The sequence below is a fragment of the Sander vitreus genome, chromosome 19, assembly GCF_031162955.1.
Source record: "Sander vitreus isolate 19-12246 chromosome 19, sanVit1, whole genome shotgun sequence".
Taxonomy (NCBI): Eukaryota; Metazoa; Chordata; class Actinopteri; order Perciformes; family Percidae; genus Sander; species Sander vitreus.
In genome coordinates this window covers 19,373,681-19,386,146 of record NC_135873.1, presented here as the reverse complement: position 1 = coordinate 19,386,146, position 12,466 = coordinate 19,373,681, and the positions used below count along the sequence as shown (strand labels likewise).

At 39.8% G+C, this 12,466-nt stretch overlaps 1 protein-coding gene across 3 annotated transcripts in view; it reads right to left on the bottom strand.

Annotated features, from left to right (window-relative positions):
• The window catches only part of pde5ab (phosphodiesterase 5A, cGMP-specific, b), a 143,754-nt gene that overhangs the window by 27,445 nt on the left and 103,843 nt on the right, over window positions 1-12,466 (bottom strand). For 2 of the 3 annotated variants that reach the window (XM_078275918.1, XM_078275916.1), the window contains exons 9-13: window positions 11,313-11,421; window positions 11,149-11,233; window positions 8,240-8,415; window positions 6,361-6,420; window positions 4,051-4,197 (exon numbers count right to left, since the gene is read on the bottom strand). In XM_078275918.1, the coding sequence (XP_078132044.1) occupies window positions 4,051-4,197; window positions 6,361-6,420; window positions 8,240-8,415; window positions 11,149-11,233; window positions 11,313-11,421 (577 nt within the window). The remainder of the gene's footprint in view (window positions 1-4,050; window positions 4,198-6,360; window positions 6,421-8,239; window positions 8,416-11,148; window positions 11,234-11,312; window positions 11,422-12,466) is intronic. The other variant, XM_078275917.1, reaches the window with a different exon arrangement.

The following is a 12,466-nucleotide window of genomic DNA, read 5'->3' as shown; positions in this document are numbered from 1 at the left end:
GCCTCTCTCCATAGGCACTCCATAGGTCAGCCACCAACACACAAGGACTTCTTCACGTGGAGAGCGTGCTGAGGACGTAGGCCAAAGACAGCAGTGAGCAGGGGGTGGGGGGGCAGTGCTGGCGCAGAGGGGGAGCTGGACCAAGAGAAAGCTGGGTCTGACAGACAGCGCTAATGGAGGCAGAGTGTGTGAGGGATTTTTGGACGGGAAGTGTTTTAGGTGCATGGAGGCGCTGTGTGTGTGTGTGTGTGTGTGTGTGTGTGTGTGTGTGTGTGTGTGTGTGTGTGTGTGTGTGTGTGGTCTCTGAGTTAGGGATACAGGCAAATACATGAATATTAACTCACTTGTAAATGCATTCACTCATCATCCAACACAACACACACACACACACACACACACACACACACACACACACACACACACACACACACACACACACACACACACACTAATGGTCTAATGCTGTTGATTATAATAAGCAGATTGTTTTCTGCAAATAATAAGCAGGAAACTGCTCTTGTCTTGTTCTACCTTTGTGGTTGCCATGATAATATGCTATAATGTAAAACATAATAAAGCTTTTGTATTTTTTTGTAATGTCATGCAGGCTTTGTCACCACTTTGGGTATGCGTGTTCGGAAATATTACCTGTGCTTATGTAGTAACGTGTCACATTTTCATATAATTAAACGACCATTCACCTCATTTTATTTATAATGTATATGTAGATAAGCTTTTATTTTTGTTTTTGCAAACGGGCCTGTACCACAAACCCAGAATAGTATGTTGTTCAGCTATCTTTGGGCACTTTGAACATGGGCAGGCAACTTATGGTGCACGGCTAACCTGTCCACAGCCCCAATACTGAACAACTAGATCACTGGGAAACTGAGTCTTCATTCCTACAGGATCCTGAATGGGACAAAAGTGCTGCCTTTACATTAAGGTGACGAGTAATAAAGAGCAATACATATTAAAAACTAAACCCTCGATTTTTCTTTTATTAGAAAAATAATTTACACAATGAATTAGCTTCCATGTTTATTAATGCATCATTAAATATAAATGTATAAACCCTATCTGGCATTAACTATCTTTCTTCTCTCCTCTCAGTCTGACATTACTTTAACTTTTTTCATATGCGCCACATATTCATAATAGTTTGTGCTCATCATCAAACAAAAAAAGCAAAGAATCTTTACTTACTAAATACATACAGTATATAACAAGTATTGTACTTACTTAAAGTGACTCTATGTAACTTTTAAATGTTTCTGAAACTGTGTAATGTTCCATCTGATGATCATATATGACCTGTAACAGCAAACGAGATGCTATAGTTTTTATTAATGCCTCTGCCCGGTCTGATTTTTCCCGCAAAGTCACAGAATGATTTGCGGCAGGTAGAGGCTCTGCAGTCTCACATTCTGACGGGTCACAGATTGATTTGGAACACTGGAAAAGCCAGTGTTAGTGTATCCAGCCAGGTAAAAGGTAGCAGGAGATTTCTTTATATAGGCCTAATTGTATTTTAATGTTATTTTAGAAGTTATCTGCTGTAGTTATGGCTGATACTGGGGCAGGGACAACACAAAAAAGAAGGAAATTAAACTAAGAACAACTAAAAGCTAAAAGGGAAAGTGAAAGACAGCAATAACCGAGTCACACTCGGCCGGGCTTTCAACAGATGGAGACATTTACAGGATTATAAATGAGTCAAAAACGTCCCTGAATTGGCCCTCAGGTATGTAATATATCTATTTCATTCATAAAATAACTTTAGATTGCACGAAGTGGTTGTAGTCAGTAGCCGACATTAAATTACGTCCCCCTTCCATTTAGTGCAGACGTTTTATTCCTTTTACTCCGTGTTTGTGTTGGTCTACTATTTTCTTTTCCCTTGTTCCTGTGTAAAGCGTCCGTGGGTTTCATTAAATGTGCTATTTTAATCTAAGTTATCATTACGTTGCTTGCTACAACAATCTCTTAATGCTTTGGCTCGTGACCCAGTGACAGTGATACCTGGATTATCTCACCAGACATCCAAAGCAGGCTAAGTTAACGTATGCAACACTTGAAATGCAGCGATGCATGTAACTTATTCTTTTATTGTAAATGAATGATTTTCTGTCTTAGAAAAATATTCATCGCGACTATATAAGCCGGACCCTTGATCAAGCATTTGTGTTTTTTTAATCATTACTTTATTAGCCTAATTGGGTGGGGAGAAAGCTATGCCTTTCCAGCTTCTCCAGTAGCTCTGGGTATATGTCCTGCACTGACTTGAGTGTGAGGTAAACTGTGCTAAAATCGTGTCTCCCCAATCTGGCAACCAGGCCAGATTGTTTCAGATATCTCACGAGTCCTTTATAACGTCAGTTATAACGGCCCACGTATTAAAAAATTGTTGGGTTTAAATCGGGCTCAGGCTCATAATTCCAGTTAATGTGTCGGGCCATGCCGGGCTCGGACACAACGTGCACAGGCTCAGGTAGGGTCGGACTTTATTTTTTGGGCCCGATCTAAGCTTTACTCCCAAGCATGTGCGATTATCAACATAGTGACATGGAATGTAGTAGCCCAACAGTACGTTAGTCAGTTGATTCGTTTTAATGCCCCGCTATGACTTAACATTAAGCATCATCAAACACTGTCAGTTGGCAGTGTTATTTTTTTGGTTTACCATCATTATGAGTGACCCAATCGATTACAGACTGTTATATTAGACACTCTGCAACTTGCCTTATGTTGGATTTATTTGATACATCTGATTTCATGTTGCTAAAATTGCACTTTTTTACTGTAAGATTAAATGGAGAAGAGCTTGGATGTTAAACAAGAGCTTATTCATTATTTTACCTACTACTGTTAAAAAAAGCAGTGTTAAACAATTTTAATAAATATAGATTTGAACCTTATTGAAATTTGTTTTGTGTAAATTGTTAATAATTGAGCAATGGAAAAAGAATCGCTAATTGAAAAAAGAATCGTTAGATTAGTCGACTAAGCGAAAAAAAGAATCGCTAGATTAATCATTTAAAAAATAATAGTTTGGGACAGCCCTAGTAAAAACACTACCACTAAAGGGGCCGCTAGAATCAACACAAACTGAAAGTTACATATAGACACTTTAAAGCCTTTGCTGAATTTTAATTTTTGGAAATAGTGTCTAGAGTTTCTACCGCTTCTTATTCTATTCTAGTTATGTGATTATATTGGCCATTTAAGCTCGTTGAATATCACTTTTGCTGTCACGATAACCACATTTTATGCAGGTATCACTGCTTCAATTAATTTGATATTAAGTACTTTATTCATGGTTCTGTTAATTTTGTATGAACAATTCCCCCTCTTTCACATGGGCGTGCTCATAGCTTGATGTGAAAAGCCAGAGTTAACTGAGCCAGTTGATAACCAGCTGGAGTGATGCCAGTTATCCAGGACGGCCAATGTTTGTGTACAAGAAAACTCTACAGGGCACCTTATAATGCACAGATGTCAACCAAACGAAAATGTAGCCCATCGGAATAATGTAGATTTTCACTTACACTATGCTATAATCACAATATAATCATACACAAATAACAAGTCAATGTCTAAAGCTTTGCTTGCAGCCCCATGAAGGCTGCAATGTTGATTACACCACATATACATATTATTGGATAATAATGAACAGATTGATGGTAATTCTCTTCTTAAACACTGACCAGAAGTTTGTCCTCCAGAGGAAAAGGTCATGTGGTTAACAGTTTACTAACTAAGAAGCATGCTCACCAAATGTTAAACAATTAAATATCTTGATATGAGGGTGGTACTGGAGGAAAAGTTATGAAGTACCCAAAGTGAAAAAGTTTCAACCTCTGGGGAATATGACAGTGCTTAGTTCATTTCAGTATTCTAGTATTTCTAGTGTTGAAGTGACCATTAGGTTCATCTTGTGGGGACCACAACTCATTTTAATGAATCTTCCTGTGGACCAAAGTGTCAATGGAAAATGCTTACCTATAATCTACTTCAATACTTGAATAATATATTCAGGTCAGTTCTTACCGTGTACTTCATCTGAAAGTTTTGGACCAGATTGAGGTCGATAAACATACGAATAGTACCCAGCGTGGTTTCTGTGTCGGACAAGTCAAAGTCACTGAAGCTGAAGTCCAGGAGACGCAACGACTGGGCTGACGGCACTGTAGCTACCTTCAAACACACACACACACACACACACACACACACACACACACACACACACACACACACACACACACACACACACACACACATTAGGAAATTCAGGGAGGCTGTGGATTCAATGATATACACACATGAATATAAAAGTGTATTCTGCATTATTTAATCGGACTAATCACTGGTAATCTTAATCTTAATTCGTTATTTTATTTTATATGACAAAACTGACATAAAATTGCTGCTGCAGTTAGAGTAGCAGCTTAAACTGCATAATTTTGAGAGGGTTTTACCCTGTGATGTGTAACACATACTGTATTTCTCTAGGGACACCCAAAAAAATCAAGTCTGTGTCCTAAATACATCCTCTCCCTAGCACCCGAGGCAGGCCACTTATGTAATTAGGTTATGCTGTTAGTTCAGCCATCTTTCCACGAGGGGAGGATAACAGAACCAGACCTTTTGAGATGGTCATGTGCTGTCAAGGCTGTACTGATTGGTTCATTTTTGAAAAGCTGCCTTGAAGTGCTGTCAGAAAACCAGTTAGATACTTAGAAGTGAGCTAGAGAAACATAGTTACATACGTTACTCTTGTTTAGACTTGTAATTTGAAAAGAGATTTGTTATGTCGCAGTTTTGAGTAGAAAATGGGCCGTATTAGAATGCATTTCCTTAATACTTGAAGAAGAAAGCCAAGGATAAATGAAGCTAAGGAGACCGACAGTGTTTTGCCTCAATAGAGTCACAGTCTGGACTGTGGAGGAGACAACCCTATAGAGACTGTCTGAGGGACAATTAGGTGACGCATACATCAAAAAGCTTTAATTGAAACATGGCTAGGCAAAGATAACATCTAAAATACCCACTCAGTTACTAACCACTTCTCTACCACGCTGTTTGCTCAGCAGCACGACATCACTGGGCTGCTGGCTACAAAGACCAAAGATCTGGTTAGTCTGGCTTTCTGTATATTACAACTATTTACCATGCCTCCACCAGCTGTATATTCTTTTAAAATAACTACACAGGAAAGTGTTTGTGCATGAGGAGAGCTTTGAAACACTTGAAAGCGAAACAAAAGAACACCTACAAGTGGCCTCTGAACTCAGAGACAAATTACAACACTATGTGGTCACTGTTAGAAACTTTGTAAACATCAGTTAAACATGGGATGTGTGTGATTGTATCAAAATAGTGCCAATGCAACACCATCTGACTCTGGGATTTTCACACGTCAGTAACAGCAGCATATATGTATATATATATATATATATATAATATACTCTGGTCACACTTCACATTTGCCCCTCTCAAACTTCTTTCTACTTGTAATAACCGTTCATATCATGATCCGAGTCATAACCATGACTGGAAACAAGACAATTTAAAGTAATTAAATGCTAACTAAATAGTGCTATATTGGCCAATTATTTCCACTACAAGTGTGTGTGTGTGTGTGTGTGTGTGTGTGTGTGTGTGTGTGTGTGTGTGTGTGTGTTTGTGAGGAAAGCAGCCATATAGAGTGGCTATCCTTGCGCTTTCTTGCTGATTCAGCAGTGTGGTGTTGTGTTACATGACTGCTTCTCAAGGATACGCCTGTGTGTTCGTGTGTGTCACTGTGTGTGGTTATGGCTGTGTATTGAATATTCCATGCATGAGTGGGAACTAAATAGCTCCGGGGAGCTTCTTCTCCGGAGTACTTATGTATTTCCGCCTCTTAGATTTCCTTGGATTGTGGTCGCACCTGGATTGTGTTTGCAGCGGCTGCCGTGGTCCTGCTCAACGCCCTGCACTGCTACTGCTATTATTAGTAGTCATACTTCCATTATCTTTATTGGTACTATAATTGCCACTCTTCATCATACCAACTGCTATAATTATTATGAATTATATTTCTCCATATCTGTATCTGTATCAGTGTCTCTGTGTCCCAACCGGCAGCAGCAGATGGCCGCCCACCAAGAGTCAGGGTCTGTCCGAGGTTTCTGGTTAAATGCATGCTGTTGAGGGGGAAATTGTTGGGTCTTTGTAAATTATAGAGTGTGGTCTAGACCTTCTCTTTCTGTAAAGTGTCCTGAGCTAACTCCAGTTGTGATTTGACACTATAAATAAAATTGAAATTCAATTGAATTAAAGGTCATGTGGGAATCGTTAAATGAATAAAATTTAATTTACCGTGGTTACCTGGAGTTCCTGCGATTCTTCGTCTGCAGCAGAGGCGTGATATGACAAGACCTGGAACACATATAAAAAAGATAAGGCATGCAGACTTATCATGCAGGTCATATCAGGCTCTCTGTATTAATAAGGCCTAATCACCTGCCATCTGACATGCATCTCAAATCCTTCTGGCTTTGTGGTGAACATCAGTTTCTGAGCATTTGATTTTGTTAGCTCAAATCAAGAAATCTGAATGGTTCATTGATTACATTGGCTATGAAGCCGTGCATCTGCACACACACTGCCATGACACACTTGAAATCAGCAAAGTATCCCTTTAAGTGGACGCTATATTTAGAGTATTTTCACGGCTTTAACTTGCAGTCAGACAGCCTTTTACTACAAGTAACAAAAACCCTTATATATGCTCTCCTTAAAGCCACCAGACTACTTTGACAAAAACAGGACAGCTGTTCTACTGCTGCCTCCATCGGTTAGTTAGTTTTTGTTACTGTCTGCCTTTCTTTAGCGTTTAGTAGGCTAACCAGCGATGTGTTCCATAGCAACCAGCCTAGGATATGTGCAGCCAGCCCAGGAGGGTCTATTTCATAGTGAACATGATAATGAAAAATAAAAAAAATCTATTTAAATTTAAATGTGACTATAACTTTCATATTACCATACTTGATGAATTTCATGAAAGCAATAACTCACTTTAGTCCGCATCGCTGTGATGTAATCACAACATGCAATGGCCTGTTGTACGCTATTGCTTAATTATCATTAGCCTACATGTTGCAAAGTTCACACAGGCCTATTATAAACTTCTAACTCAGTACCTTAACATTTGACAGGTAACATGCTATATATTGTACAATACAGTATTTTTTTAGACATTGCTTCACTTAAAGTCACCAATTAGACTTTTTCTTTTAGCATTAAGGTCTAATTTGATTTTAGATTGTGTTGTGTTTTCACTGATTTTTTTTTATCAATCTTAGATGTTCTGATGTTTTACATTAAATCTCCCAACTCAGCCACATTGATTAACTAGACTGATCGATAGATGGACTTTATAAATCCCAAACTGGAAATTACTGAACAGTAAGTGTCTTCTGAATGATTAGTAAGGTGAGTGATCTGCCATGCTGGTAGCAGTTACTCGTTGTCGAGTTGTAATGGTAGGCTGCCAGTTAAGTTAACCTTGCTTAATCCTGTTTATTATTAGTCAGGGAGCTGTAATTAGGTTTTTAGGTTAAATTTGATTATGCTGTATGTTTTTAGGGCAAACATTTCTATGTTAGTTGTGATGGCTTTGCCAATCCTGATGCTAATTCCATAAAATAAACAGTTTCACACATAATAGGCATATCAGTCTTTGTAGTCTGGTTTTAAGAAAAACACTTTGTTACATGTTGTGCTGAAGACTTCCCTAGACTGGGCATGATGTTCATCAGATCAGAACACGCCCTAAAATACTGTATGACAAAATCTACAACAACAAACAGGCTCTCTTTTTTTCATTTGAGGTAAATAAAGGCTAACATTCCTTTTAGCCCACCTGATTGATCTAGGCCCAACCATCTAAATTAGGCTAACACGATGTCTGCCACCAGCTTTGAGTGGAAATACTTTAATAGATTGAACAATGCGTGAAAGCCCACCAAAGCATGCAAGAACACTGGATTCATACTCTATCCAAAACAATTTCCTGGGCTAAATACTGGCAGAGATGGCAGCTACTGTATGACGGAATAATGCTGATTAACATAAATGACGTTATTTTGCATTACAGTAATAGGACCGTAATGTTTTACGGTAATACCACCAAATAATACAATAAAGTGATCGGTCTCCTTATTGCATTTAGTGTGTGTGTGTCTGTAAGGCTGACCTCCAGAGTGACTTCTTGCTTGGCCATGGCTCTCTCCACTGTTTCGTACATCTGTGTGTTCTGGATGCCGAGACCACAGAAGATGGCAAATGCCTCCAGGAACTGCTCATCGTTCCTGTTGAAGGCTTTCACACTGCCTGATGCTTCGTCCATCTTGTTCACCAACTGACATACACCTCCATAGACACACACAGAAACAGACATATAGGTCATACACAGTCACTGTTTTTGTAGTTTTTTTGTATTTCAACAATTAGGAATGAGAAACAAATAAACAACAAAAAGGATTATTTTTTATTTTTTTAACTCTGAGCTATAAAAAAAACATCTTCCAAGCTAGAACTGACAATCAATTTTTTATTTATTTTTTGGTAAAGTTCGTAGTGTACATTGGGCAGCCATTTCAATTCCAGAACTCGCCTCCCTACGTACACACGTTCCACCAAAACAAGTTCCTTCCCGAGGCTATTTTGCAGAGGCACCGTACCTGCTTCCGGCGCCACCCAAGACAATTGTGATTGGTTTAAAGAAATGCCAATAAACCAGAGCACATTTTTCTCCCATCCCAGAATGCTGTGTGGACTAGCCAGACCCTCCTCCGCAGCACTGTGGAGGAAGGTCTGGCAATGCGAGACTAATGCTAGTAAATCACCCCTTGACGACTCGCTTCAGAAGGGTTGAAAATCTGCAACTTGTCCTCTTAGTGCAGCACCATTGCACCTGCAATTGTCACGTCAGGTTGCAAAAGAACAAGATGGTGACGTCTGTATCACCAAACTCGAGGCTTCAAAACAGCAGTCCACAAACCAATGGGTAACGTCACAGATGCTACGTCCACTAATTTTACAGTCTATGGTCAGCACACAGATTGAGGACCTGCCCACTGAAAAAGTCAGGTCCTACTGCTTTCTTAGTGTTCCCATGCTTGAAAGCCCTCCTGACATCATGCTCAGAAAGGGAAATGGGTGTGAGAGGTGCACCCACCCATCCATAAACCTCTATTTCCGCTGTTTCTGCTTGTTAGCTAAGGATGGCCTCAAAGCAAGCATAAAAAGTATTTAGCTCATTTGACTTAGACGCATCAGCACTTGGAGGAGGGAGTGGGCTTGTAATGTGTCCTAGTTCTTAGACATTGCCACATGCTTTAGGGGTTGCCCTCCTGGAATTGTAGTTCCCCTTTCTTCCCGTAATCCCTTTTTGCCTCATTTACTGCTCTTCTCACATTGTAGGTTGCTGCTTTATAATTGTGTGTTTGTTTCAAACAGCAGCGGAAGATCAACCTGCCAAAGACAATGATGGTTCACCTCTACACTGCCATCATTAAGTCCATCCTCAGCTGCTCCATCACCATCTGGTACGCTGCTGCCACTGTCAAGGACAAGGGCAGACTGCACCGTATCATTCGCTCTGCTGAGAAGGTGATTGGCTGCAATCTGCCATTCCTTCAGGACCCAGAGACGAGCAGGAGGATTGGGGCTGATCCCTCCCCCCCTGGACACAAACCTTTTGAGCTCCTCCCCTCTGGCAGGAGGCTGCGGTCCATCAGGACCAAAACCTCACGCTACAAAAAACGTTGCTTCCAGACTACAGTGGGCCTCATCAACAAGGCCCGGGACCCAACTGACCATCTCTGACTGACCCCTAACCCCCCACCCACAGTCATTACACCTTACATGAACATACATTGTATACTATTACCCATGACCATTGCACACATTATACATACTGTGAACTTTTGCACATCCCCTGATCAATATCTTTGTACACCCTGCACTAAACCGTACAGCCTTCCTTCCTCCCCTTTCTAAAACAGTTGTGTAGTTGTTGTATATTGTACATATTAGTTATTATAGGTGTCTTTTAACATACTTTACATTGTAATAAATCTATTCTGTATTTATGTTTTTCACTGTAGCAGTACTGTTCCTTATTATTTATTTCCTTTTTAATATATTTATTGTATGCATCAAATAATCACTAAGGCAAATTCTCGCAAGTGAAAACTTACTTTGGTAATAAATATGATTCTGTTTCTGATTCTGGACACAAAGCTGTGCCTTATACAGAAACAGAACAGAATACTGCATCTCTAATGCTATTTATGTATTCATGAAGCAAAAAAGAGCTAGTCTGAATTAATGTGTTAGAGGAGAAGGACGCAGAACATTTCATTGTAATAAACAAAGCTGTTTTGATCTGACTCATCACCAGGACTCTAAGGTTGGAGAGAGGCTCTGTGGATCTGTTTTATTTGATCATTGAGGGACATCCACGGTCATTAGTCATCTTTATAGCAAACTAATGGAGCTGCTATCAGCTAATTATTCTGATGATAATCACAGTGATGGGTGGAGTGGCAGGACTATTCATGGGTGGACAATAAAAGTGGTAATGCTATGCTGACAATGTGTTCTCAGGCCTTTGATTTAAGATTGTTAAAGCATCTAAACCCTGGCAATGGTGTTACATCACTGCCTTGAAAAGTAAAAACCCCAGAGACAGTTTAAGTACTGAAGCAATCTGGTAATAATGTTCACAATGCTCACCTCTCTCTGGGTTTGACCAATATATGTCTTTGGCGATATGTGAGGCTGACACCGGCCTTGTCAGTAACAAAAATACACTTCTAAGGAACATTTTGCCACTAACTATACATACTTCTTGTCTGTCTGTGCTGGTGGTCTACACCTAACATCTTGCTGTTGTCTTATCTTTTAAATTAGTGCATCATGCTAGTTTTCTCCCAACATATCTTACTGCAGCTAAGCTACTGTCATAAACAGATGAAAAAGAAGTGGTTTAAGCCAAGGTTTAGTACTTCAAGGGGCGCTTCACCAGAGAGAGAGAGAGAGAGAGAGAGAGAGAGAGAGAGAGAGAGAGAGAGAGAGAGAGAGAGAGAGAGATCCTACCTATGACTTTGTCCTTCTTGCCATTTCTGATGGGAGTGCAGAGCAAACTCTTTATCTGGTTGCTGGTGTGATCTGGGTTTTCCCTCTGTCAGAGGACAAAAGGAACAATTACTCACTTTAGGAAAAAAAGAAAAGAAAGAAAAGAAAAGAAAATATATACTGACCGTCCAAGGGAACCGTTGGTCCTTGGTGACGTCTGCAATGTTAAGAGGCTGCATGGTGTTTTTAACATACTGGGCGTACATGTAGTTAATCTGACTGACATCACAGTCCCTAAAGAGACACACAACAGTACAAACAACTTCATAACATCCATGCATAATGAGATGATGCACCAAGCACACCTGGATTAACCTCTTAAACCCTGCAGGACCAGTGGGGGAACACACCTTTAGTTGTTTTGTTTGGAGGGATGCACCTAACTCAGACATCTGATGATATCTCATGTTTCTATGGAGTTTGAAGCACTGAACTGTAAGTCACTTTGGACAAAAGTGATTGTCAAATGAATGTTATGTAATATCTGGCCATGTATTGTTTAAACCCCCAAAATGTTTCTAATATGTACACTCCTTTTGATTATTACTAAAATGTAGGTCAGAATCCAGGATAACACAGACAGTACCTTAATTTGTACTGTTCAAGGACAAATTATGCATACTTGTGGTATAAGACCTTAAAGGTCCAATGTGTAACGTGTTCATTATCAAAATCTGTGTTGCCCGTTCACAAACCTTTTTCATGAATATTTACCACCACCATCAATTCCAAGTATTCTTATTGGCTTGAAATATTACATTTGCATTCGCATGAATTGGGGTAGACGCTCCATATTCATGCTCCATCTTGAAATACGTTAGCCAGTAAGGGACATACAGGACATACTGCTCCACCTTTTGTGTTTTCTCTGTCACATGATAAACTCACAGGTGCTGCTAATGCTGCTAATGGGTATAATAGCTTCCCGGCCACGGCAAGTTTGAAGAAGGAAACATGGAGGACCACATGTATTCAAAATCCAAATTTCAGGAACAGGAGTCGTCTTTTTCGCCCAGAAAAAGGATATTGAAAAGAGCAAGAGAACGGTTTTTCAAGCGGTAAGGCTACCGTAGCTGTAATACGTACTTTGAACTGCGTGGTGCGAGAGAGTTGATTGCGATATATGATCTCAACCCTAGATGGGAGAAATTCCTACCCATTGGACCTTTAAGGTTTTGTATTTTGCATGTAAAGATTAAATAACGGTGTTCCGAGAATCAACCCCTGCGGAACTCCACACATTGTTGGTAAATTCTCTGATGTAGCAGCTACCAATTGA